The sequence below is a fragment of the Cornus florida genome, unplaced genomic scaffold, assembly GCF_030987335.1.
Source record: "Cornus florida cultivar Cherokee Brave unplaced genomic scaffold, ASM3098733v1 CherokeeBrave_3.0.0_Hap2_Chr03, whole genome shotgun sequence".
In the NCBI taxonomy this organism is placed as follows: Eukaryota; Viridiplantae; Streptophyta; class Magnoliopsida; order Cornales; family Cornaceae; genus Cornus; species Cornus florida.
The window spans coordinates 13,731,595-13,758,579 of NW_026775573.1; the positions used below are offsets into that span (position 1 = coordinate 13,731,595).

A 26,985-nucleotide genomic window follows, 5' to 3' on the forward strand; every position below is an offset into this window, starting at 1 on the left:
TTCTTCAACCCCTACCTTTTCTTTTTTCCCAGAGAGAACGTGATATCACGGTGCAGAAAAAAAAAAAAAAAAATTCTAATAATATTCACCTAAATAAAATAAATATTAACCTTAATCTAATGGCTCACTGGGCCTTAAGTAACAACTCTATTAAAGCCTAATAGTTCACAAAATAAGCCCAAACAATAAAAAAAATCTGTAATGTTGCCAACTCTTGGTGGATCGATCCCCCCAGAGTTGGAAATTTCCTTTAAGCCTTATTTAGCTCCATTTTGGTCTCGGGCTTATTGGTTTGCTTCTTCATCTTTGTGAACATTATCAAAGGCCCGAGATTGACCGCTTTCGAAGAATAAACACACTATACGAGCAGTGGGCTACGACCTCTTTTTGTCATTTTCTGAACTTTTTCTGAATATCTTTTCTTAACTCCAAAAAGGCTTTAATGGACCGTTCTTAGCTCATTTTAACTTTATTGCCCTGAAATACACATAAATATAAATTAGGACTAAAACATGAAATTAAGATAGATGCAAAGACTGAAATACCCTACCTTAGGTGCTGAAATGTGCAACATTTAAGCACTTATCATGTGCGAGTGTGTATATATATGTATGTGACTTGTGGTGGTGACTGGTGGTAGAGGTGGCGGGCATGGGTCTGTAACATTCTTGGTTTTGGAGAAGATGTGCATGTGTTTTTGTAGAGGGAGAGTAGAGAGGGGTAAGTTGGGTGAAGGGTATTTTTGTCCTCAAAAATTAAAATATCATTCTTGTAAGTTAAGAGTTAGTCAAGAAGGGCAACATAGTCATTTTGCATGTAAAAGTACTCTGCCACCCATGAAAAATGACATTTGGGGTGTGAATGAAATACTAAACTACTAATTCAAATATATGTGAAATCCAAAACCAAAATCTTCATCTAACTGGAATATGTCCTAACCTCGGGGGTCTGAGTGTAATTTATCCTATATTTTATACAGTGTTAAAACACTTCGTGAACCTAACATTTTTGTTTTCAAAATCGTATTTTCGATTTTTACTAAAACATTCCACCCACAAGTGCAAAAGAAAAAAATGTACAGTAAATTAAATTTGTCAATGAGTGTAAAACATGTGTGCAGTGGGAACATGTACATGTGATTAGAATTTGTGTCAAAAATTATAAACGCGTGGTCAAATTAATTGGGTTTAGAATTCAGTGTGTACATGCACGTGTGGCCCTCAAGTTATAAAAGAGTAGTAGTGTAAAAGTAAATAAATAAATAAATATATATATATATATATATATATATATATATATATATATATAATGATTTAAAAAAATCTAAGAGTTTTACCGAAATTGAGATTTGAAAACTCTTGTACACTCAATTAAGAGTGATGTGAGACTCAATTGAACTAAATGAAAAGCTCAAGACTATACCTGTCAAATAAACTCAACTAAGAATGATGTGAAACTCGATTTAATTTATCGAGATGTCTTCTCGGGAGTTTGTGTACATGATCTGTGTCGAAATTTGCTACCAATGTAATTTCTTATGACCTAATGTTCTCTTCATCAATACCTCAACTATAAGTTTTGTCACTTTGAAAAAGAACAATTTTGTGATATATTCCTATTAGGTCTGGCATTTCAAAGATAATGCTAAACCTGAATCTACCAGAAGCAATGAGAAACCCTAAACAGTTCCATTTTCGTAAACATTTCATCATGCATTTTTGCAACAAATTAAATAATGATACCAAAATGTCTTGACGAACAATCATGCAAGGCAAAAGAAATCAAATGCGACGCTGGGTGTTGAATAGGCCATGGAAAGTATTTTGGAGGCTATAAAGGTGTTCGCTGCTTCGCTGTAATGGATTCCATCCCAACTTATATATCGAGATCCCAAGTTGCAGACTTGGTAGCCAGTCCGACCACACGTTACCTGAATGTTATAGTTGTATGGTGGTCCTCCATAGCCGCAACACGCCATTAGTGGATTTGAGAAACCTGAAAGGTGAAATAAGAACTATAAGCTATTAAAGATGTCAAGCTTTATTTTTCTTCTTGAAAAGATTTCTCAACTGAGTTGGAATATCCATCAAACACTGAAAATTTGATTCCCCGAGCATTTTAAGAATTTGCACAAGTTGAGTGAACTTGCATTGGATCAATGTTAAAAAAGAAAAAAAATGAGGGAGGAAACTATTTAAATCGGAACCAATAGGCCAGTCAGTGGCCTAGCAGTAGCATACTCTTACTTTCCAAAGGGAGCTCACGGGTTCAGACCTCAGTGGAGGCATGTGTGTACGAGTACCAACTAACAAAGAAAAAAAAATCTAAATCGGAGAGTACTAATAACTTTTAAGGTACTGATATCATGATACATCAAAACCTACAAAATTGAAGTAATCAAAATCCTTCAATTGATAATTTGTTAGCACAAAAAAGTCTAAATAAACCTAAGGACCTTTGGCCCAATGGTATAACCTCCCCATCCTTAAAGAAGAGGGGAGGGGTTTGAGCGCAGACATGGGCAAAAAGGGTGTGTTTTTGCTTTACCATTCCCAAAAAAAAAAAAAGAAAAAAAAAAAAGAAAGAAAAAATCTAAAAAAAATTGTCCACACAATGAACTTAATTCATCCTAGATGGAATACTTCTATATATCTAGTTCTTAAAATCCTTTTCTGTCTTTTGGTTTTTGTTTTTTCATCTGAAACTCATGCAAGACAATTTAAGTTTACGAGGATCCTCCAGCTCTCTCGATGCATCTTACTATCACATGAATGTTCTAAGCACTAGCAAATTAACTCTGATCCCAATCATCATGATTGCAGCATAAAAAGGGTCGGAAAATTTTTAACTCACTAATTGGAAGAAAGATAAATTTAATAAGCTTACCGTATTTGCTAGAGTTGGCAATTAGATCATACTTGATGGCATATATATCTACATAGACAATCATAGCATCCTTCATTTCAAATCTCATTTCTTGGCATAATTGGCGTAGTCCTTCATTAAAAACTCCTGCAGCTGCATTATAGCTCGAAAGACATCCATGGGGATCAAGATCTTTGGGACTCTTTTGAGCTAAAGAAAGCTTTTGAGGGAGACAACCCAATGGCCCAGTGTTGTGGACCCAGAAATTCCGGCCACCTTCATCATATATGGCCTACATTTGATACAAAATTTTCGACTAAAGTGATATATTCATTAACTGTGAAAACAAATTCGAAGAAACATGTTGTAAATTTAATGATTTCACAAAATTGGAAAAAGTAGCTTTGCTCTGTTTTTTTTTTTAATAAGTGATTTGTTGATCTATTTTATTGCAAAACGTTGGTTATAGACTAGTGAATCTAAGCACCAGATTTTTGAATTGGAGGTTTTTGATGTTGATGTTGTATTGTTGTTGTTGTTTTATTTTTATTTATTCTACTTTAAAATGATAGAATTGAGGCTTTTGATGATTGCCTTAATAGAATTAAGACTGTATTTAACATTTTTTGATTGAGCATTAGTGATCCTGTTGCTATACACATTGAAAATATTTTTGTGAGACTTTCATTTGTTTTATAAATTCAGTTTGACCGTTCTTTCATAGATACAGTTTGAAAAATGGATTATAATACACATTCAAGCAGTTTTACTATAAAGTTTAAATTTTCTGTTATTGATGTGTTCATATTTTCAATTATGAAAAAAAAAAGATGTGTTCATATTTTCACACATATCAAACCAAGATGAACAATTTTTTTTTTTTTTACTGGACTTGCTTTCATCTTTATAATATTTACATCTTTTAGGTTTTTTTTTTTTTAAAATTTTTTGTTTTCCTTTTTGTTTTGATACTAGTGGATGGCATGCGAAATTTGCATGTGAGTTATAAACTTTAGAGTTATTTAAAACTAAGTAAATTATTATCTTAGCACCAACTTTGAAACATATTGGAAAAAGTAGCTTTGCTCTGTTTCTTTCACATTATATGATTTACACATTCTCTACTTTTTGAACATTATCCCAATAGAAAGCGTGAACAGGGAAATGAGTTTAAAAGTCTACATATTCAAGATAAAGATAATTCGACAGAGCATGTGGAAAAATCTGAAGGTCAAGATTCTGAAGGAGCACAAATGTTCCATTTGCCAAATGGTTAGTAATATTCTCTTTCTTCTTCTCCCTGTACGCATTTATACTTGCATATATATATGTGTGTGTGTCATTATATTTTTATTTTGATGCCGAGAAGAGGGAGGAAAAAAATAGATTAATATAACGTAAAATTGAATTGGTTTTCTTATAATTGGGTACCCAAGGAAAAAGTTTAAAAGCATTAGAACTTGATGAAATTACTTGGTTTTATTGAGTTTTTAATCCTGCTTCATCTTTTCTTCTTTCTTCTGGAAACTACAAAAAATATAAAACAGCCATATTAAGATCTAGTGTATTTCTAATCTATGAAACATCTTATTTGTGATTTGTATTTTCTTTCAACTTTAACAATAAAATTCTGAAACTTCTCATAATTTATGTGGCTTAAGATACAGACTCCAATGAAGGACCGAAGAAGACGGCTTTACAGCCTGGAGAAAGTTCTTTACTAAATTTTCAACCTGATGTTTCCACTGGCGTAGCCACATCCATAGAATCTCCTTCATCCTTCCCAAGAACTGAAGAGGTAATGCAGACAAGTTCCCAGACTGAACTAAGTTCTGTACCTAATTCTAAACCTGGTATTTCCACGAGAGGAGTTGCTGCCATGGAATTTCCACCTTCGCCTCAAACTCACTCCTTCAATAATGATGACAAGGGTGCTCGACCACCCTCTCTTTGCATAGCTGTCATTGGAGCTACTGGTGAACTGGCGAGGAGTAAGATTTTTCCTGCACTATTTGCTCTGTATTACAGTGGCTTTCTTCCTGAGGTAGAACTACTTCAATAATTTTATTGCAGTAGTTTTTTTTTTTTTTTTTTCCCTTCCAGTTTGAGCTTACTTTCTTAGCTTGTATGAAATAGTAACTGATATTTCTAAATATGTCATTCACTATTGTCATTTTCAATTTTCTTTTATATATGTCTCATTTCTATGATCATTATGTTGAATATTGAGTGTATCTTGGACTCCTTTGCTGTATATCCTTATATGTTACCGCTGCTGCTGCTGCTGCTGTTGTTTGTTTGTTTTTGTTTTTTTCTCCTGAAGAGGGCGTTTGAGCCAGTAAAGTTTGTCATTTACTTGAAAATTTGATTTTATTATGTTTGAGTGATCCTTAAAATGAATAACTTGTAAGCGAACAATATCATAGGTTATTCTGCGAAGGTGGTTTGATAATTTACAAATAAGAGTATTGGTTGGTTGAACAGAAATCCAAAAATAGAACTCCACTTAATCTTCTAGGACAGCTATGCTCCCTACTCTAGTTGGCCACTATGTCCACGTCTTATTACTTTAAACTCATATTGAATTTCAAGCCTCTCTGCAGAAACTCAAAAGATTATCTGCATGAATCATGAGTAAATTTAGTCTAGAGATGACTGGTAAATCAAAATTTGGGCTTTGAGATGCAAAATGTAAGAAAAAATATAAGGGGATGAAAAATACTAAGAAAAACAAGGTTTTATAGTTTTGGGTTGAGGCAATTAACATGATTTTGATGTTGAAATAGAATTAGATACTTTATGAATTGGATCGACAATTTGTTTTGCCAACAATATATTGTAAAATTTCCAGCCTCACTTTTGCTTTAATGGCTGCAGAATGTTGGTATTTTTGGTTATTCGAGAAAGAATTTGAAGGATGAAGATCTCAGATCCATGATAGCATCAACTTTAACTTGCCGCATTGATCATCAGTACGGTCCTCGTTTCAGATAATCTTGAATTATTCTTTTATGTTTCCTCATAAACAAATTTCTTATTTAAACCCTTCAACTTATTAATTTCCAGAAGAAAATTGTGGCATGCATCAAAATTCTGTAGGTTGCTTACTTTCCATTTGGCTTGCGGAGCAGATTAAAACTTGTAGCTGACAGATTTTGCAAGAGTCTATAATTTTGTGCATTTAATCATTTCATTAAAAACTTTCAACAGAAAGAGATTGCCCTCTTTCAACTTTCTGAAAAAGATAAAAATAATCAGTAGCATTGTGGATGGCTTGCATAACTCCTGGCTTGTCCTTATATTTTGTGGGTGGAAGTGTTTTATTTTACTATAACATTGAAGTGCATACAGCCAGAAGCCAATTAGCTAATTAGTTGAGATTCAAGTGCAACAGCAAACTACGTCTTCAATCTAATTTTTTGTCTTTTAACACAAATCCTTATTGGATTTTTGGTGTATACAGAGTGGAGCGCACACACACATGGATAATTGCATATATAGTAGTTTTATATTAAATGTTCAATTTTTATTAACCAAGAATAGAAAGTATTACTCTGCTGCAGGCAAAATTGTGAGGACAAACTGGATGCTTTTCTTAGTAGAACATACTATCTGAACGGAGGTCATGACAACATGGAAGGGATGTCAAAGCTCCATACCCGGATGGAGCAGATTGAGGTAATCTTAGAGTAAAAGAGATCAGGTCAATAGTTTGGAGAACCACCTGATGCTCGATCAGCCTCTAATAAGTCCTAATTGTACAGTTTGGAGGCTTTTGGTAATTGATTCTTTAACAGCTTGCTTACCTCAGGGGCAATCTGAAGCAAACAGAATCTTTTACCTTTCTGTGCCACAAGAAGCACTTCTAGATGTTGCATCCTCTCTTGGTGATAATGCTCAAACACAGAAGGGCTGGAATCGTGTAATAATTAAGAAACCCTTCCGTTTTCATTCACGGTCTTCTATTCTATTTTTCTTTTAATTCTTTCTTTATTTATTTTTTGGGAGGGGGATCCACTTGCATTATGCTTATTACTAGATAATTACTGTCTGTATATATTAACTTTATAAATTTGGTTTATGTTTGTATTAGGCTTGCATTATAGAATTTCTTCACCCATATGAACTTTATTACGTAGAGTGGAGATACGTATACAGTTTCATCATGTTCCTGGAAGCATATATCGTGATCGCATAGGGCACAACATTGATCTTGCCACTAATGAGCTGATTTTACGTGACGTTCCCAATGAAGCAATCCTACTCAAGGTTAACAATAAAATTCCAGGATTAGGCTTGGTGTTGGATGCTTCAGAACTGAATTTGCTATACAAGGATAAGTAAGCTGTTTATTGCTGTGAAACTTTTGCTCCTTGTGCACATTTCCACATTTATCTCAAGACCTCATTTCCATTGTGTTAATACTTTAGGTATAATGTGGAAGTACCTGATTCATATGAGCAGCTGCTTCTTGATGTCATTGACGGAGACAACCATCTATTTATGAGAAGCGATGAGGTTACTGCTGCATGGAATATTTTGTCTCCGGTTTTGGATGAGATAGACAAGAGCAATATAGCACCGGAACTGTACGAGCTGGGGGGTAGAGGTCCAGTTGAAGCCTTCTATCTCTGGGCAAAACACGGGGTTCGATGGGTAGAAGACTAGCAAAACTCACAGATTTTTGTGTTCTAATCTTCACCATGGTATACAAGCAAAAAAAGAAAACTTGGGTGTCAGACCATATAAGTCTCGGATTATGTAATGATTTTTCGGTCATCCAGAAAGGAAGGTGTATTATTCTTCACTTTTTAGGGGATACATTTTTTTCTTTTGTTAAAAACTTAAAATGAAAGGAATGAGAGATTTTTTTATATATTTTTAATTAGTATACCCTCATTATATAAATTGATACACAATAATTTTGACAGAAAATATTGTCAATTTATTCCTTCTCAGTTAAAATTTGTGGGACAAAAAGGATGGCCCACGCCCATTCATCTTTTCTTCTCTATACTTCTTTCCGCCATCTTTTTTAACCAAACAATTAACTTTAAAATTTGTGGGACAAGAAGGAAGAAAATTTACTCATCTTTTTTTTTTTTTTTTTTAATCTTTCCTGCGCCCTTTCTCACCAAAAAATTTACTTTTTTTTTTTTTTTTTTGACAAAAGTACATCAAAATCCTTGAACTATCAACTGATGTCGATGGTTAAGAACTCTTCCATCATTAACAGAGTTCGTTGAGCAGGCGTCATGGTTGAAATTCGCTCTATCATCAATAACCAATTTTATTTATCCTCGTGAATATAATGATAACATCTTTATCCTAAGCAAGTTGACGAGAAATAATGATCGGTCAAAATAGAGTTATTTTTTCCCATCAGTTACTCCTACCACTATTAGTATTGTTGTTATTATTATTATTATTATTGTTAATTCACAAGGCTAAAAGTGATTCACATATCTTGCAACTAAGCAATTTATTTTTGTTATGAACTATTGGTTAGTTGCAAAATAACACCTGAAGGGTATTATGGGTATTTTATATTTGTGATATTTTACAATTTTTATATAAATTAATAAGTGATTTTTTTTTTTTTTTTTTGGTGGTGTCAACGTTAGAAAATGTGGTCCGATGATCGGGAGGGTCCTTTTTATAATGTTGGCATAGATGAGGGTTCTATTTGTATTGCAGAGAATATTTTTCACTCGATAATTGATAAGTTTTTTTTTTTTTTCACTTGTGCCTACTATTTTAGACGAACTTGTATCCCTCTATCAATTTTAAATTTAAAGTCGGAATTCAAATTCAATTGCGAGTGAATTTTGAATGGGATTGGGCATTAAATTCAATATCCACTTGGATTGATGATCAAATCCATGGGAGGCCATCCAAAGAAGGGATAAGAAGAAAGAGGAGTCAGATGACTCAGTGAACAGTGAAGGATGATGGGATCTTAATGGGAAGTGGAAAAACGCGTGGGGACGTGATGGTATTTCCATCAACAAAAGCGAGACGTCACATATATATACATATATCTATATATATATATATATATATATATATCAATTGTCACATTGAGAGTATGGGCTCTGTCACATAGAGTCGGTGGGGGGGGGGGGGGGAGGGGAAACATGAGGTTATGGGCCATATTACCCTAACCACACAGATTCTTCTGCCACCCACCCATCCAATCAATTTTTGGAAAATGATAAACGACCTTTTTTGTTATCCGGAGTGAAATCTTCCACAAAAACACGGCAACAGGACTGAAATTTTATTCCTTTGATATATATACATATATATATATATATATATATATATATATTTTTTTTTGAATTTAAAATAAACACACACCCAGTGTGTTTTGTTTCTATGAAAACACTGAGATCTTATAATTTGTGAAAAATATTTGATAGATTTTCGTTATCGTGATAAAAATACACTTACTTCACATTATTAATTAAAATTACACAAAAAAATATTATTTATAACATTACTATGTGATTATCTATTGGAATAATAATAAGAAAATCACATAAATCAATTGAAATTATTGGAATTTCAGATCTCAAATAAGTTGAAAATGTTTGAAGAGAAAATTGAATTTATGACGTCACCATATTTGCGTGGGTGTGTGCGCGCACCTTCACGAAACCGTGACTCCCCCTCTCTCTCACTCTCTATATATAAAGTCGTCTCAACTGCAAGTAGTTCACCGGTAAACAAGCAAACATTATGGTACTCCTCTTTCTCTCTCTAACCTTCTGCGTTTCTTGATGGAATTACATATAAGTTTTATATAACAATTTTTTTGTTTTTGTTTTTGTTTTTGTTTTTGAAAGGTTATGTAAAACAATATTGTGTAGTATGAATGGGGAAAGAAGGAAGAGAAAGGTGGAGGATGAAGAAGACGAGGAGGAGAAGATGGAGAAGTTTTTTGCTCTGATCAAAAATATCCGAGAGGTGCGTGACCGAATGATGACCGGCGGCGGAGGCACCACGAAGAAGGCGGCGGCGGCGGCGGAGGACGACAAGAGGGTTGCAGTTTGGAAGCCGGCGTTCATACCGGAGGATTTCGTGGAGGATTTTGGTGATCTGTCTAAAGCTGGTAAGGCAGAAACCCTAGCAATGATGGCTGCAGGTCCTTCTAAGAAGAGCGAAGATGAAAAAGAAGAAGATAAAGGTGGTGGTGGTGGTGGCGGCGGCTTAGACCTCAACCTTTCCCTGTAATGTTCATAATTAGTTTTGTTACTGACCATCATTAAGGCTGTACTGGTCCATCACAGATTTATAAATTCAAAATGACAAATTTCTGAATTTAATTTGAAATAGGGATCTATTGCTTGATCATTTTCACAGAAATTGCATTTCACACCAACCTTTTTTTTTTAATCATGGATGCAAAATTAGTTGAATTACTACCTATATATATATATATTTATTTAAGCACTTGATCTATAAGCTTGATATATTATATATAGAACCATAGATCGAGAAGATCGATTTTTCAAGAATAAATAATGAAATTGGTAAATAGTGTTGCATATTCATTTTTACATGGATCTATTTTTATACGGTTAATTTTTTTTTTTCTTTTTCATCCGAATCTGATATGAAACAAGAACGAATACCCATTCCTACACGATATCGGACAAGAACCTCTGACACTGTCTTCGTATTGTTTTGTCATCCCATAGTAATATGTAATATATACACTAGGTTGTAAGTAATACAATAATGGTGTGGCCAACAAGGTCCCACATAATAATCCTCTCCGTGAGACACTTGAACTCTACTATGGAGTTGGTCCACTGCTGGTATCATATTTATGAAGAGGTGGGTTGGTTGTCTAGCCTCTTAGGTGTTTGATTCCCGAAAAAAAGAAAGAAAAAGAAAAAGAGAAAGAAAAGGGAAGATGCCTTTAGGTCAACACGTGTTTTGTTTTTTGATATTTTTATTTTTAGACAGCTATAATCTCGATTATGACTATAAAATATATTTGATGCAAAATTGTTATATTTTATACAATGCTAAAACAGTTCGTGAATGGTGACTCAAAATCAAAATACTTAAAAAATTATTATTTTTATTTATTTTGACAACTATTCATGATCCAAAATTATAACAGGACACGTGCTCCCACTAAGTTGGCATGCACTCTATAATATATGTGGTAAATTTTTTTAATATATATAAAAAAAATTATCTCTTTATTTTTTCTTTTACGCTTCAAATTTCTTAAATTTCCTTCACAGACTAAGTCAAAATTTCCTTCCTAACTTCTTAACTTTTTCCTTTTACAGTGCTCTCATTTTTCTTTTTCTTCTTCTACTCTTAACATTCTTCTTTTTATCGTGCGTACTTGAATATTTTTTTTTTTTTTTTTGTCTTTTGAATTTTATAATTGTTATATTATATATATATATTTCGTATTATTTTTAGTAAATTCCAGAAGTTTCCAACTAAAAATGAAGCTCAAGTGTTCCAACCAACCTCAATGAGTTGATAGAAACTAATGTTGGGATTACAAGTTTATTTATAGTAAATTAAATGTGTCAATGTGTAAAACATGCGTGCAATGTGAACATGTACATGTGATTAGAATTTCTACAAGTTTGTTTGCTAGTCTATTGTGAATGTGAGAAAAAATTAAATGTGTTTAGAATTCAGTGTGAACAAGCACGTGTGTGGTCCTGAAGTTATAAAAGAGTGACAGCGAATCTAATGTAAAAGTTTATGTTGATAGTGGGGTGTGTAAATAAATAAATAAATATATATATATATATATATAGGATTTTAAAAAATCTAAGAGTTTAAGAGAATCATAGACTCGCATACACTCAATTAAGAGTGATATGAGACTCAATTGAACGAAATGACATATAAACTCAACTAAGAATGATGTGAAACACAATTGAATTTATCGAGAATATACATCTCGAGAGTTTGTGTACCCGGTCCGTGTCAAAATTCGCTACCAGTGTAATTTCTTATGACCTAATATTCTCTTCATCAAAACCTCAACTATAAGTTTTGTCACTTTGAAACAGAACAATTTTGTGATATATTCCTGTTAGGTCTGACATTTCAAAGGTAAAGCAAAACCTGAATCTACCAAAAGCAATGAGAAACCCTAAACAGTTCCATTTTCATAAACACTTCACCATGCATTTTTGCAACAAATTAAATAATGATACCAAAATGTCTCGACGAATAATCATGCAAGGCAAAAGAAATCAAATGCGACGCTGGGTGTTGAATAGGCCATGGAAAGTATTTTGGAGGCTATAATGGTGTTCGCTGCTTCGCTGTAATGGATTCCATCCCAACTTATATATCGAGATCCCAAGTTGCAGACTTGGTAGCCAGTCCGACCACACGTTACCTGAATGTTATAGTTGTACGGTGGTCCTCCATAGCCGCAACACGCCATTAGTGGATTTGAGAAACCTGGAAGGTGAAATAAGAACAAAAGCTATTAAACATGTCAAGCTTTGTTTTTTTTTCTTGAAAAGATTTCTCAACTAAGTTGGAATATCCATCAAACACTGCAATTTTGATTCCAGTAGCATTTTGAGAATTTGCACAAGTTGAGTGAACTTGCATTGGATCAATGTTATAGAAGAAAAAAAATGAGGAAGGAAAATATCTAAATCGGAACCAATAGGCCAGTCAGTGGCCTAACGGTACCAGATCCTTACTTCCCAAAGAGAGCTCACGGGTTCAAGCCTCAGTGGAGGCATGTGTGTGTAAGTACCAACTAAGAAAGAAAAAAATTCTAAATCGGAGAGTACTAACAACTTTTAAGGTACTAATATCTTGATACGTCAAAACCTACAAAATTGAAGTAATCAAAATCCTTCAATTGATAATTTGTTAGCACAAAAAGGTTTAAATAAACCAAAGGACCTGTGGCTCAATGGTATAACCTTCCCACCTCGAAGAAGAGGGGAGAGGTTTGAGCGTAGACGTTGGCAAAAAGGGTGCGTGTTTGCTTTACCATTCCCCCAAAAAAAAAAAAGAAGAAAGAAAGAAAAAATCTAAATAAAATTGTCCACACAACGAACTTAATTCATCCTAGATGGAATACTTTTATATATCTAGTTCTTAAAATCCTTTTGTTTTTTTGGTTTTTGTTTTTTCATCTGGAACTCTTGCAAGACAATTAAAGTTTACGAGGATCCTCCAGCTCTCTGGATGCATCTTACTATCACATGAATGTTCTAAGCACCCGCAAATTAACTCTGATCCCAATCACCACGACTGCAGCATAAAAAGGGTTGGAAATTTTTTAACTCACTAATTGGAAGAAAGATAAATTTAATAAGCTTACCGTATTTGCTAGAGTTGGCAATTAGATCGTACTTGATGGCATATATATCTACATAGACAATCATAGCATCCTTCATTTCAGATCTCATTTCTTGGCATAATTCGCGTAGTCCTTCATTAAAAACTCCGGCAGCTGCATTATAACTTGAAAGACATCCATGGGGATCAAGATCTTTGGGACTCTTTTGAGCTAAAGAAAGCTTTTGAGGGAGACAACCCAATGGCCCAGTGTTGTGGACCCAGAAATTCCGGCCACCTTCATCAAATATGGCCTACATTTGATACAAAAATTTCGACTAAAGTGATATATTCATTAAGAAAACAAATTCGAAGAAACATGTAAATTTAATGATTTCACAAAATTGATATATATATATATATATATATATATATATTCAATTAAAGCAAAATAACAGGTTCTCAGGTTCTCAGTATAATGCTTGGTAACCGGGGCTTAATGTTTTGAAAGTAGGCGTAGGGAAGATGTAAATCATGTAAGATGCTAAATTGTTACGGTCTGCAAGTAGATTTAGCATCTTCTGTGTAAATGTATACTCACCTTAATAGCATTCTTGATTTCTGTAAGTATCGTCGGGATGCTTTTGATAACTTGCACATATGAGAGGTTTTTAGCGAATGAATCGGAGAGGTCATTTTGCCCAATATCAATCATGTAAAGTGCATTGCGGAACCCTTTATCATCAATCAAATGTCTTGAACCTAAATTAAAGTTTAACGGTGTAAGAAATACATTTAGATATTTATATCAATTTTCAAGCGCAGAATAATAACAATTCTTTATGAGACTTAAGCAGATATTTATAATCTGAAACGATATTAATCATGGTTCAGAAACAATTTATATTTCGAGTTTTTGACCTAGCCATTTGCTAAAAGTTGATAGAAGTAACCAAAAATTATCTTCTTGATGTCGCTAGGGCCTTCAATTGGGCTTTAAGGTTTCCGATGCCTTGTGATTGTCTAGAACCAAAGACCAGAGGTGTTTAAAGACTCCAATTTGTGCCTAGTGAACTTTGAGTTCCAACATTGCCTATCAGAAAAGCAGAATGCATTTGAAATTGCTTAAGAAGTGAAGCAATGTAAGTTGTTAGTATTTTATTTTATCTCATTCTATTTGTTTGAGATATGAACAGACCGTCGAGAATAATGTCAGCAACCGACTTTTATTCCCTCTCCTAGCAGGATAGCGGCGAACGGTATTCTAAAAAAAAAACCAAGAACATATACAATGTATAAAACTAAGCCTCCTATTTCAAGTTTTTTTTTTTTTCAACAATCGAACTGAGCAATTAACTTAATTTAATTTATTTATTCTTATTTCAAGTTCATGTGATTTGATGTTACAATCAAATGAACAATACCATTCAAATAGAGAGTAACATGAGATGAGAAATTACCTGCTTTAACAAGTTGAAGGGAACGATCCTTAAAATGAAGAAACTGCATAACCTGAATATTCAATGAAAAAGGTTGATACTTTGGAAGGGTAGAGGACCCCACCACTGCAAAATTTGCCCCATTCGCGAACGTGGACCCCAGTGAGTCCAGGTATGGGCTCAGGAAGCTCGTGTTCACACTTCGGCCTGCACGAATAATGTCAAAAATATTATATGCTCTGCTATCCAAAAAAAACAAAAGAATAACATATAATATACAACTTTATATGTATTGGTCCTATTGGAGCACCGCGGTTTTGGCCTTTTTGGATCTCCTAGACCATGCCATCACGTTAATAAAGTGAAAAAGAGCAAATGTCTGATGAGGCGCGCTCATGGTCAACAATGCCGATCAATTTTGTAAGAGTTCACACATTTACTCTTTTTGGTTGTCCATTTTTTGTTTTATAACTTGACATGTAATTAATGCATTGTCTTTTTTTAAAATTATCAAATTGTCCTTTTTAAGTTAAATATATATAGTTACAAAGTTTAATATTTTTAAAAAAGATAAAGGATAATGATGAAAATATAAAAAAAAGATGTTTTAATTTTTCAAAGAGGACAGCTAATTTAGAACATGTAAAAAAAGAAAAATGGACTACTAATAAGGGACGGAGGGAAGAACATATAGTTTTGCACTGTATCCTAGATTTTGGTTCACCCCGTACACAAATAGCCCGCTTTAAATTTTCGATTCTTTGAGAAATTATTAGATGATACTGGACCATTTGACACAAATGGACCAATTCAATTCAAATTGTTAATTGATGTTTCTTTATAATATATTAATACATTCTTATGAACCTATTTTCTCAATCGAATGACCTGAATTGAATTGGTCCATAGAGTGTTAATGGTCCAGGACTGCACCATGACCAAGTGTTCCACCTTTATTTTGACATAGACCTAAAAAAAAAAACCTATCTAAATAGTTCAATTTTATTATATGATTGCTTCAAATTCAGTTCAATGCATGTTACACAAAAGCATCATTGTTCTAAAAGGGGCCCAAATATATTAAATATCATAAATATTTAGCATTATTATTATTATTTTTTTGTATTTGAAGATTTAAAGCAGGAAGATAGATACGTTATTCCACTTACAACAAGAATGTCAAACGGGCCCACATACAGAGGTAAAGCATTCTTCACCATACACGTGGAGGTGATCATAGATAGGGTAAGGCCCAGCAGTACCAAGCCTTCTTCCGAATATTAATGTGTTTAAATAGAGGACCCCAGCTGCGCTAAATTCAATCCCGGACTTAAAAACAGGGTTCAGATCCATAAGTTTCTAGGTGATCACGAGATCGACAGGCAAACTGGGACTACCAGAGCCCAGCCCAGAATCCTAGGTCCCAGCGAAACGACGTCGTATCTAACGAACAATACAACAATGAAACTACATATCCATTTGAAACATGACGGAGTAAATAATGCGTGTATGATAATTTGATATATATATATATATATGTATACATATATAGAGAGAGAGAGAGTGGGGACACTTACAGAGGAAATCGATGACGAGGCGTCCATCGGAGAGTCGACCGGTTGATCTGCGGAAAAAAGAACGGCCATTCGGCAAATTGACGGTAAAACCGAGTCCGGCGACGAGTCCGCCGGTGTCCGAGTTGGAATCGCCGAAATTGAAAATGACGGGAGCTCTAGAGAGAGAAAGAACTGCATTTGGTAGAGAGAGGAAGAGACAAGCAGCAGCGATTGAGAAGAAGAAACAGGAGGAGTGAAAGCAAAGAGGAGAGAGTGAATGCCTCATAGTAGTAACTATTGTTTACTCTCTTCGGTAGTGTTTTTAGTAGTTGTAGTACGAGTACTTATTGGTATTTTGGTGGGCTGGTGTGAATCAGATGGGCCTATCTTTTAATATCAATTTTGGGCCACTCCAGAATGTGGTATGATATTTTGGGTCCATATATAGGAGCTTAATTTTTTTGTTACTTTAACGTTGTGGACCAAATCTGTGAAAATTCAAGTAGGTCTGAATCCAGTAATGTTATAGATCTGCTTGGATCCAATAATGTTATAGATCTGCTTGGATCATGAATCCAGTCATTGCGGTTGGAAGATGATTTGTAGGTGGATTAGTTAAAATGATCTGCTTGATCTACAATTTTTGATTGGTTATAGGTCAAGTAAATCACTTTGACACTTCAGTCTAAGTATCGTTACTAGTTGCTGTTTGGTATGTACACACTTGCACATCCATTTTCCTCTTATAAGGACTCGAAACCTCCACCTTTTGATTAAAATTACGTAAAAATAAAAATATAATTCACTTTTAGTTAAAATTATATATAACTAATAAATAAAATGGATAACAACGCCTGTTTACCACAATATTGTTGTATTAGTGATTCCCGTGATAGCTTAGGATTCTATTTTTTTGTTAACTATAAGATAGTCAAAAGACACATATTTTACACACACACAATAAAAAATAAATATTGTATGGAGTAATAAAAAATGAATACGGTTTCTTCAATTACCAAATCAGAGATGTTGTGATACATTCTCACTTACCATATAAGAGATAATGAGTACATACACCATTTTTAATTTGGTAATGAACGAAAACAAGTTTATTTTTTATTAGTTCACATCAACGACGAGGACGGCTTAAGTATTGTCCTTTAAACAATAAAAATTTAAAGGCTAATGAGGAGTCTAAGAAGAATAAAAGTACATGATTTTGTCTAGGAGAGAATACACATTCCTAGCGCTACTAGCAGGCACAGACCTGGTTAAGGACTAATGGGGGCGCATTACCTATATTTTTTGTTAAAATTTTGAAAATGCCCCCTCTCAATTTGTAAAAGTTTTAAAAATGCCCCTTCAATTTGTAAAAATACAACACTTCACATTGTTGCCCCAACTGGTTTTTTGGATACAAAAGATAATAAATTTTTTTTTATTTCACTCTCTTCATAATTATCTTTTACACACTTTGATATTTCCATTTACTTTTAAAAAATACCCACTATATATATTCTTGCGTTTTAGATCCAAAAAAACGTAAAGTAAATTGAATTTCTTGTTTTTCACGTCCCACATCAAAGATAATTTAGAAATCACAGATATGGTTAAAAAATCAAAAAATTTGAGTTAGACAAGTTACAAAAAATTAAATTCTTATATTTATTATTTTATTGTAAAAATTTATCTTCAAAATTTTTTTTTTCTTCAACAGCGCCCCTGTTAAAAAAAATCCAGGATCCATCATTGGCTACTAAAAAACAACTCTACTGGAATACGAATTTTAAAAATCGTAAATATAAATGTATACAAAGCCAACAACATCTGTACAAATGAATGGCAGTGAGAGGTGGCGACAAAAAGCCAATTCTCAGCTAAGTGGTAGGTTAAATGTTTTAGTCTTAAGTGGTAAGTGGGACAAATGAGTACGTGTCCACTTATCTTCATACATAAAAAATATAAGTTGGTCACATGGTGTTTTACCTTTTCCCTTACTTCTCATCATGAGTTTTACATTTTCAATATTATAAAAAAGAGAAAAGAAATAAAGAAGAATAAAATGGTATTATATAAAGGATAAATTTGGGTTTTCAACAGATAGTTAAATGGATATTAAGGATTTAAATGAAAATTTTGATTATTTGGCAAATGTTCAAATCAAAATTGGTATACTAGGCACAAATCTTCTGTTGTGGATTTTAATACGGTCCCTTGCAGTGAGTTTCTATGTAATTTATATTTGGTCATGTCGTTCACCACCATTTGACAATTGAGACTATGTTTGACAATTACAACATTATTTATAAATAACATTATATGAGTCTAAAAAGTAATATCACCAGAGTCTAAAAGTAATATCACTATTTATGTATATACCTTAATTTTTATGTATATACCTTAATTTGAGGGTGAAGATACTTATAAATGATGGTGAAATGTTATTTATAAATGATGGTGTAATTGCCAAACACAGTATGTTAAATTGAGTTACGTTTGTATGTGACATTACTTAGTCTGCAAAATATAAGCTACTTAAAACTCACTATAAGAGACCGAATATGATTCTCACAACTGGCGATTTGTGCCCAGACTAAGCTACTGCATCTTTGGTTCTTATTTTCTAAGAGAGAAACCGCCACATCTTCTGCCATTGATTTCCTAATATTAAGCCTGTCGGTGGCCGCAATTGTAACTGGAAGTTTTTGATATCACTTTGAAAACACAAAACAGAGCTACTTTTTGTGTCCCCAATGGTAACACGAATTCAATTGTAACACTTGGAAAACACAAACAGACTGTTAATTGGAACAAAAATTTCATTGTACCGTACAACTAAGCATATATGATCATATATTGCAACATAAAGACGCAACCAAAATTTTCTCCTTAAATCAGCCTATCGTTTACCAAAACCGTAACATAAATTCCAATTATTGTTACCATGGCTAAGTTGACAAAATTGACCCTATAGAGTACTATAACTAATAGAGCCCAGATAGAGAGACACCCCCAACCCCAATTCCCCAAAAGATAGAGACATTTCGGTGGAAAATAACCCAATCTCACGTGATTTGTGGGGCCACATGGTAAAAATAGTAATCATAGTACCCAACATGCATAAAGAAAAGTCGGCAGAGAAAAAGTTCACATCGTTGTCTTTGAGATAGCTCAGTTTCGAACCTTTGCATCTGTAATTTTTAATAATCTAGTAATTTTTTTTTGGTTGCATTATATTCTAAAACCTTAATTTTATTATATTACCTATGTACAAAATTTATTGGGGAAATCTTAATTTTGAGTTAGTAAGACTTTGTTTGTATTGATGTAATTGGAAGGAAAAGAAAACATAAGAAAGGATGGATAGTGATTTTCATATTTGGTTTGCTGACGAGAAAAAGAAAAAAAAAAAAAAAAAATTGAAATGTCATCTTTTTAAGAGTGGAAAGATTTAAGAAGTGGTATGATTATAACTTAAGTGGTACTTTCACAATACAGAAAATAATCTTAACATTTTAGCGAAAGAAATTTAAAAGTCATTTGGATCCCGCCTTAACATTAAGATATGATAGTAATTTAGTTAAAATAATTTCTTTTTATTTTCCTCCTTTACCTTTTTCCCAATATCCTCTCCTATTTTTTCCCTCACAATTTATTCAAACAAGAATATATATTATGGTTATCTTTTCTTTTCTTTTCTATTATTACTAATGTTATCATTTCTCTTTCTTTTCTCTCTTGTTTATTCAAACAAAACTTAAATAAATATCTTGTATGCCAAGTATTTTATTTATAAATAAATTAATAAGAAAGAACACATAAAATGACAGAGGGAGAGAAGAAAGAATGGTGCAATACCTATGACATTTAACATGATTTTCATTATCCAAGAAATAGTCGCGCCAAAAAAAAAAAAAAAAAAAAACAATGCAAATAATTTCACTTTTTAACTACTGAAATAAAAATACGAACAAGTAAACCACATGGTAAAAATAAAAAAAAATTATACAACAGTCAAATTACAATAATAAAGCAAGTGTTATACAAGAAATCATAAGTGTTGCAGTGATCTAGGCAAGCACCAGTGTGGGTAATATACTACAGTCAAATTAGCTATTGAACCATTTTATATCAAGATAACGTATTGAATTTTTGACAAACTTTTTTTAGGTTGATCGATTACCCTTTTATAGGACTATTAATGGTGATAGTATTCTATTATAAAATCGATTATGCTCCTAGCCTATTAGGCTATTACGAATTGAAAGAATCATTGGAGAGAGCGGTAATAATTAGCTCAGCCTCCTTAAGTTTATCCAAATCTTTTGATTTTTTGTATCCGTTGAACTTTCTTTACGTCTTTACGTCCAACGAATTTGAGTTCGCAGCTTGGTCCAGAATTTAACATATTCCGAGAATATAGTAACGAGTGAAGTTAAGATATCTTTAACAAGTTTTTTTTTCCCTGTGATATGTATATATAGGGTTTGGCATTGACCTAATTCAATTATGGGCGGGTAATCTTGTAAATGGAAAATCAATAGTTTGAATTAAAAAATATTGTAAACTCTCGAATGCCTTTGGAAAAAATATTTTCACCAAACACCTTTCTAATTTTGAATTCCTTTTATTGGAATCATTCCTAACAATGCATTCTTAAAAAGGGACAACAGGTAGTAAAATGTTAGCCAAATAACACACAAAATAAAAAAATAAATTAAAAAAAACAAAAACTTTTTATTCATACATTAATGTATCGCTGTACATACAAAACACACACACACTTTATTCTTATTTATTATTATACACACATATATATACACATACATACATACATATAAATTTTGAAACTAAATAATTCCTCACTAAAGCAAGTTAATGGCCTAAAATACTGACTACTGAGTCACAATTTGGGACAAATATTTTGGGATACACCGAAATTGTTAAAACCAAACACTAATTCTCACACACTTTATGCTGATGTCATTACTGACATCATTGCTCATGTCAAAGCTGACGTGAATCTAGTCGGCAGGACCGAGTCTTATATGTACAGGACCCACATTTATACACGCCGCCATACGCGTATTAACCAACCAGGTGTGTCTTTCCTCAGATCCAACCTTCCTATAAAAAAACCTATCCTGACACAGACGAGCTTCATTCCCAGAAAAAATGAAGAAGAAGAAGAAGAAGGTATCGTTTGCTTCAACTATTTTTAATTATATTGAATTTGATTTCAAGTGCTCACTAAATATATAGTTTATATTGTCAAAATATATATATATATATATATATATATATATATAGTTTATATATATGAAATGTGACCCCTCTTTCTTTCTCTTTGATGTTATCAGTTGCTGTAGCAAGATGTATCTAGGGTTTTCGAGCTTTTCAACATCTTCACTGAATTCTTTCTTGTAGGAGAAAGTCACGCACCGTAGGCTATTAGCTGCCATATCTTTAATAATTCTCCTAAACTGTATTCTTTCGTTTGCATCGATGGCTCTTATAATCCCACTCGCCGGAATATAAAAATTGTGGGATGATAAGAGCCAGCGGCGTGGACGAAAGACTACAGCAAGTTTCGAAGAATTATTAAAGATAAGTCAGCTAATAGCCTACGGCGCATCACTTTCTCCTACAAAAAAAAATAAAAATTGCAGTGCGTGGAAGAAAGTAGACCGGACCGGTTTGAGAATCCAAAACCGACTCCATTTGTAAAGCTAGCTGAGAGGTAGGGAGGGAAGGAAGGTCTGCTTACAAGTGTAGAAGCTGTTGCAGCAAATTTCTTAACTTTAGCTAGCTTTATGTGGATCAATTGTACAGAATTGGTAAACTACTACTAATAAATTGATCTTTCAAATCTTAAGATGGAACTTGTGGGCATGTCTATTTTTTTTTATGCATAATTTTGTTGTGATTCATAATGTATGTATGAGTGTGAACATTGTGCCTGTAACTATTTATTTATTTATTTATTTTTTTTAATGTGAATGCATATATATATATATGATGTGATGGGTAGGTTATGAAGCTAACTTTTGATGGCTGTCCGTGCAATTCTTATTCCGGCCAGCGAAGGGTGAATATGAAATACATACAGAGGTATTAACTCAGGTGGTTAAATTCGTAAATGCACAGATGCCTTGAAGAACAATAAAAAGGTATTAATTCAAAGAAAATGAATATGAATTAGGAGTGCAAAAACTAAACCCTAATAAGGCAAAATTGAAGCTTTTGCTCATGAATTTTCAAATGCATGGGTGATGAATTGAGTTTGTGGTTTGTGATTGGTTAAGACTGCAGGCCGGATATCCAGATGTAGGCTTCTGAGGTTTGGTTTTATGGCCCTTTTACTTACTTTATTTATCTCTTAATTGAGAATTTTGAAGATTTTAAATTTATAAAAGCGTTGGTTTAAAATTTTAAATTAGTTACCCAAATTCAACATATGTATATTTGTTCCTTGTTTGGAGCATACATAGCACTCCTAGCCACATTCAATTTGCAATCTTGGTAGGTTCAAATGGAAGTCAAGGCCTCTTGAGAGTTGAAAACATGTCTTTATTTATGCATCATATATTTTGTTGTGATTCATAGTATATATATGAATGTGAACATTGTGCTTATGCAATTATTTTGTGATACAACGTGTTTGGAGTCACTTTTGTAAGCGAACCAGTTTTCTTGGCTGGCTCCCCATCCCAAACTATTGTACAATGAATTTTAAGAATTTTGAAATTTAAAATGCAACAAATTTAGTCTGAGAAATTTGTTGAAGGAATTACACATTCCACAAGAAGATCGAGTCAATCGAGATCTTTCGACCTAACTAAGAAAGAAGTGAATATTAAGTTCATGAAGCCACAAGACCAGATTGCGGATATTTTCACGAAGTCCCTCAAGTTTGAAGAATTTTCTAAGTTAAGAAGTTTAATTACTTGGAGGAGAAAAAAGATAATAATAAGGAGGTGTTAAATTAAACTTGATTATTTGTTAATTTTGTGTTATTGGGAGTGATTATGTTAGTGAGAGTAATGCCTAGACATACAAATGTTTTCATGCCTATAAAATATCATGCATTCTTGCTTGGAGAAGTTTTTGACATAGGAACAGGTCTGCGACAGGTATAGCTATTGATGCAACCCAGAGACCACAATTTGCGGCGGTTATCCACAAGACTGATAGTTGCTCACTCCCAAGTCTCTTCCTTGCATGTCTTACCTTTCTATCCACTGATTTTTCTATGGAATTTCTTTTGAAAGACTTAAATGACTTTTTATGGATTACTTTTTTTTATCTGGCAATGGTTAGGTGTGACATTAATGTTAGAGTACCTAGTAAAGGTCAGGCCTCAAGTACCAGCCTATACCCTATTTAATAATCCGTTTCAATTTAACTATTTTTTTACACTACTTCCAACCCTTTATTTGTATGACAGGGAGCCATATCAAACCCACCTCATGAGAGACCTAGATTCTCTCATGTGTGGAGGGAATTTGTGTACCATTTGATGCACCCAAAAGGCACCAAATTGTTGCGGTTTGAGTGCATCGACTCCATGTCTAATGCTTAGGCAAGAAACACAACACGGGGCTGCATTGAGCTCCACGCCAACACACTTCAATAACATTATTTTGGTTTCTTTGGGTGCACTGCATGATACACATATCTCCACCGATCAAGATTCTCTCATGTGTGGAGGGGATTTGTGCACCATCCGTGCGGCAATTTGAGTGCATCAACATGGAGTCTAATGCATAGGCAAGAAGCACAACACGGCCACATTGAGCTCCACCCTAGCGCACTTAAACAACATTATTTTGGTGTCCTTGGGTGCACCGCATGATGCACAGATCTACACCGTTCAAGATTCTTTCATGTGTGGAGGTGATTTGTGCACCATCTGATACACCCAAAAGGCACCAAATTGGTGCAATTTGAGTGCATCGACATAGAGTCTAATGCATAGGCAAGAAACACAACATGCCCGCATTGATCGAGCTCCACGCAAGCACACTTAAACAACATTATTTTGCCATCTTTGGGTGCATCGCATAATGCACAGATCTCCACCGTTCAGGATTCTCTCACGTGTGGAGGGAATTTGTGCACCATCTGATGCACCCAAAAGGCACCAAATTGGTGCAATTTGAGTGCATTGCATGGAGTCTAATGCGTAGGCAAGAAGCACAACACGGCCGCATTGAGCTCCACGCCAACACACTTAAACAACATTATTTTGGTATCTTTAGATGACCGCATGATGCACAGATTCTCTCCACACATACAATGTCCAATCTCATGTTAATTTGAAGTTTATTTCGTCAGTTAGATTCAATATCATGAACTAAATGGATGCAATTGTAGCAGGAAATCAATTATAGTACTTTAAAAATACAAAGAGAGGTCATTTTTTTATTTTTTTTTATTTGGAGTAACAAAAGCTTATGATGGCAGCCAATCAAGCTGTCTTTTAATAGAAAAGACACAAATTCCTAATCACAGAGTATAGTGATCTATAGAGCACGATAGAGATATTTTCAGTAAAATATAAACAATTCTCACGTGAATTGTGAGCCATATATGTTGGGACCCTCAGAGCAAAAATAACACCAACATGCACTAAGAAAAGTCGGCAAAGAAATATCACTGGTTTGGATGTTAACATCAAACCCATATTCAATAATGGAAGTTCAAGGATTCATTGAACATAGTCTCACTTAAGATTCACATAGTTGGATCCAACATAGTCTTTACTTAGTTCCAACCTTCTATAAAGTAGGCCTCTTCTGAGATAGAAAGATTCATTCCAAGCTCTCTCTCTCTTCTGTCATTTGTGTTTGTTTCATACAATGTTAATGTTAGAATTTGTTCCCAGAAAAAGGAGGAGGAAAAAAACATAAATTTAAGGTATAGTTTGCCTCAACTCTTTGTGGTGACTATTTTGAATTTGATTTCTAGTGCTTATTATTAGTGGATATGAAATGTGACTTCCTTTTCTTCTTACCCCTTTTTCTTTCTCTTTGATGTTATCAGTTGCAGGATCTCTAGCAGGATCTATCTAGGGTTTTTCAAGCTTTTCATCGTCGGCGGTTTCCTTCCACTGCATTCTTCTTGGTAGGAGAAAGTGATGCGTCGCAGGCTAATAGCTGCCATATCTTTAATAATTCTCTTAAACTGTATTCTTTCTTCGACTTCGATGGCTTTTATTATCCCACTTGCATGTTAAAATTTTAAAAATTAAGTGGGATAATAAGAGCCACCGACGGGGAGGAAAGACTCCAGTTTCCGAGAATTATTAAAGATATGACAGCTATTAGGCTGCGATGCATTACCTTCTCCAACAAATGGTTGCAGGCGAAAAGCTTAGATAGATCTGAAAAGCTTAGAGAAACCAAACCGACATTATCAAGGCTAGTGAGTTTTGACTGTAAGAAGAAGCTGAGAGGGAAGGAAGGTCCGCTTACTAGTCTAGAACAATATTCAAAAGTTTAGTATTGTAAACAAATAAATTTATTTTCAGATCTTCAAATGGAAGTCAAGGCCTCTTGAGACTTGAGGCATGTAATTTTTTTTTTTTTTTAATTTTTTATGCATAATTTTGTTGTGATTCATAGTATATGAGTGTGTGTATGAGTGTGAACCATTGTGCCTGTGAAATTGTTTTTGTGGTACTATGTGTTTTGAGTCACTGTTATACGGAAAGAATGTTTTCATTGTTTCCCATTCCAAAGTATTGTGCATTGAATTTTGAAAGCTAAAATGCAAAATTTGTCATCACCAGCTTTGGCTTGATTGGTTGAAGGTAACTTTTTCTGGTTGTCTGTACAATTCCAGGCAAGGTTGACTGTGAAATAATTACAGAGGTATTTACTATTAACTGAGGGAGTTAAATTTCCTAAGTGCACAGATGCCTTGAAGAACAATAACAGGTATTAACTTAAAGAAAATGCATATGAATTAGGAGTGTAAAAACCAAACTTAAGGAGGCAAACACTGTTGGGTAGTGTTACATACCCACTTATTTATATTCAATTACTTTTTCGTTCGGATTCGATGTAACACAAATGACCCTTATTACATTCTCCCCCACCCAAACTTGTAACGCCCTCGTTGCAGCTCGGGTCACACTATTCTGATACTACTTATAACTGGTGAACGCTTGTCTATTTATCCAAAAACTTAAGTTGTTGGGTAGTGCTGCATACTTACTCATTTACACCTAATCACTTTCTCATCCGAATTCGATGTGGAACAAATGACCATTGTTACAACAATAGAGACATAGGATTTGAAGTTTGTCTATATGGTCTTTTACTTTATTTTCTCTCTAATTTATTGTGAGTTTTGAAGATTTAAAATTTACAATTAGTTATAAAAAAACACCTTCCTAATTATTCGGAGCATACATAGCCTTTTAGCCTCTTAGTGAAGTTCACTCCACTTGAATTGAGACAAACTTGTCTTGTTTTAGCGAAGGTAAAATTTCCTTCTTTGGTGATACATTTTAAAACTAAAAAGAAACTTTCACCTTTCAATCAAAAGTTGCATGGTTTTTATTAGTCATTCATTTGAAGCGTAGGTATAGCAGCATATAGGTAGGGATTTTATATATATGGCTTCCTGTGGACTCAATTTTATTTATTTATTTATTTTTCTGATATATATATATATATATATGTGTGTGTGTGTGTGTACATACACATGACTTTTGTCATTTGGGAGTCCATACATTTTGAATATGTTTGTTTCAATAATAGTAGATTCTTTACGATGATGTGTTGTCCCGTTAAGCATGCTTAGTGCGACATAATCCTTTC

The 26,985-nt window shown here is 33.7% G+C and overlaps 4 protein-coding genes and 2 long non-coding RNA genes across 6 annotated transcripts; 4 read left to right on the top strand and 2 right to left on the bottom strand.

Annotated features, from left to right (window-relative positions):
- Positions 1-1,674: 1,674 nt before the first annotated feature.
- On the bottom strand, positions 1,675-3,983 carry LOC132301125 (GDSL esterase/lipase LIP-4-like). Its single transcript, XM_059798404.1, has 3 exons — positions 3,918-3,983; positions 2,887-3,157; positions 1,675-1,995 (listed from the first exon to the last, which is right to left on the bottom strand). Exons 1-3 carry the CDS (start codon positions 3,981-3,983, stop codon positions 1,763-1,765), a joined length of 570 nt encoding a protein of 189 aa, XP_059654387.1. The 3' UTR covers positions 1,675-1,762.
- Positions 3,984-3,993: 10 nt separating this feature from the next.
- Positions 3,994-7,585, top strand: LOC132301127 (inactive glucose-6-phosphate 1-dehydrogenase 4, chloroplastic-like). The gene is made up of 7 exons (XM_059798405.1): positions 3,994-4,137; positions 4,527-4,909; positions 5,743-5,837; positions 6,429-6,543; positions 6,677-6,838; positions 6,997-7,205; positions 7,296-7,585. Exons 1-7 carry the CDS (start codon positions 4,119-4,121, stop codon positions 7,531-7,533), a joined length of 1,221 nt encoding a protein of 406 aa, XP_059654388.1. The 5' UTR covers positions 3,994-4,118; the 3' UTR covers positions 7,534-7,585.
- A 1,878-nt stretch (positions 7,586-9,463) lies between these two features.
- Positions 9,464-10,233, top strand: LOC132299557 (uncharacterized). The gene is made up of 2 exons (XM_059796260.1): positions 9,464-9,609; positions 9,714-10,233. Exons 1-2 carry the CDS (start codon positions 9,479-9,481, stop codon positions 10,099-10,101), a joined length of 519 nt encoding a protein of 172 aa, XP_059652243.1. The 5' UTR covers positions 9,464-9,478; the 3' UTR covers positions 10,102-10,233.
- Positions 10,234-12,000: 1,767 nt separating this feature from the next.
- LOC132299556 (GDSL esterase/lipase At1g09390-like) lies at positions 12,001-16,478 on the bottom strand. The gene is made up of 5 exons (XM_059796258.1): positions 16,178-16,478; positions 14,622-14,807; positions 13,763-13,923; positions 13,205-13,475; positions 12,001-12,321 (listed from the first exon to the last, which is right to left on the bottom strand). The coding sequence occupies exons 1-5, from the start codon at positions 16,440-16,442 to the stop codon at positions 12,089-12,091; spliced, it is 1,116 nt and encodes a 371-aa protein (XP_059652241.1). The 5' UTR covers positions 16,443-16,478; the 3' UTR covers positions 12,001-12,088.
- Positions 16,479-21,253: 4,775 nt separating this feature from the next.
- Positions 21,254-22,162, top strand: LOC132298659 (uncharacterized). The gene is made up of 2 exons (XR_009479918.1): positions 21,254-21,352; positions 21,517-22,162. It is a non-coding gene; the product is annotated as an uncharacterized LOC132298659 (long non-coding RNA).
- A 2,197-nt stretch (positions 22,163-24,359) lies between these two features.
- Positions 24,360-25,875, top strand: LOC132298660 (uncharacterized). Its single transcript, XR_009479919.1, has 2 exons — positions 24,360-25,075; positions 25,202-25,875. It is a non-coding gene; the product is annotated as an uncharacterized LOC132298660 (long non-coding RNA).
- Positions 25,876-26,985: the final 1,110 nt, after the last annotated feature.

Bases quoted from the DNA above. Each gene is read 5' to 3' on its own strand.
- LOC132299556 (XM_059796258.1), bottom strand. From the start codon at position 16,442: ATGAGGCATTCACTCTCTCCTCTTTGCTTTCACTCCTCCTGTTTCTTC. The intron at 14,808-16,177 runs GTAAGTGTCCCC...TTATTCGTGCAG, and splicing joins CCTCGTCATCGATTTCCTCT to GCCGAAGTGTGAACACGAGC. The intron at 13,476-13,762 runs GTGAGTATACAT...TATCAAATGTAG, and splicing joins AAATCAAGAATGCTATTAAG to GCCATATTTGATGAAGGTGG.
- LOC132301127 (XM_059798405.1), top strand. The intron at 5,838-6,428 runs GTACGGTCCTCG...ACTCTGCTGCAG, and splicing joins ACTTGCCGCATTGATCATCA to GCAAAATTGTGAGGACAAAC. The intron at 6,839-6,996 runs TTCTTTTAATTC...ATATGAACTTTA, and splicing joins CACGGTCTTCTATTCTATTT to TTACGTAGAGTGGAGATACG.
- LOC132299557 (XM_059796260.1), top strand. From the start codon at position 9,479: ATGACGTCACCATATTTGCGTGGGTGTGTGCGCGCACCTTCACGAAAC. The intron at 9,610-9,713 runs GTACTCCTCTTT...TGTTTTTGAAAG, and splicing joins GTAAACAAGCAAACATTATG to GTTATGTAAAACAATATTGT.
- LOC132301125 (XM_059798404.1), bottom strand. From the start codon at position 3,983: ATGTGTAAATCATATAATGTGAAAGAAACAGAGCAAAGCTACTTTTTC. The intron at 3,158-3,917 runs GTGCTAAGATAA...TATCAAATGTAG, and splicing joins TCCAATATGTTTCAAAGTTG to GCCATATATGATGAAGGTGG. The intron at 1,996-2,886 runs GTAAGCTTATTA...TTCACCTTTCAG, and splicing joins TGCCAACTCTAGCAAATACG to GTTTCTCAAATCCACTAATG.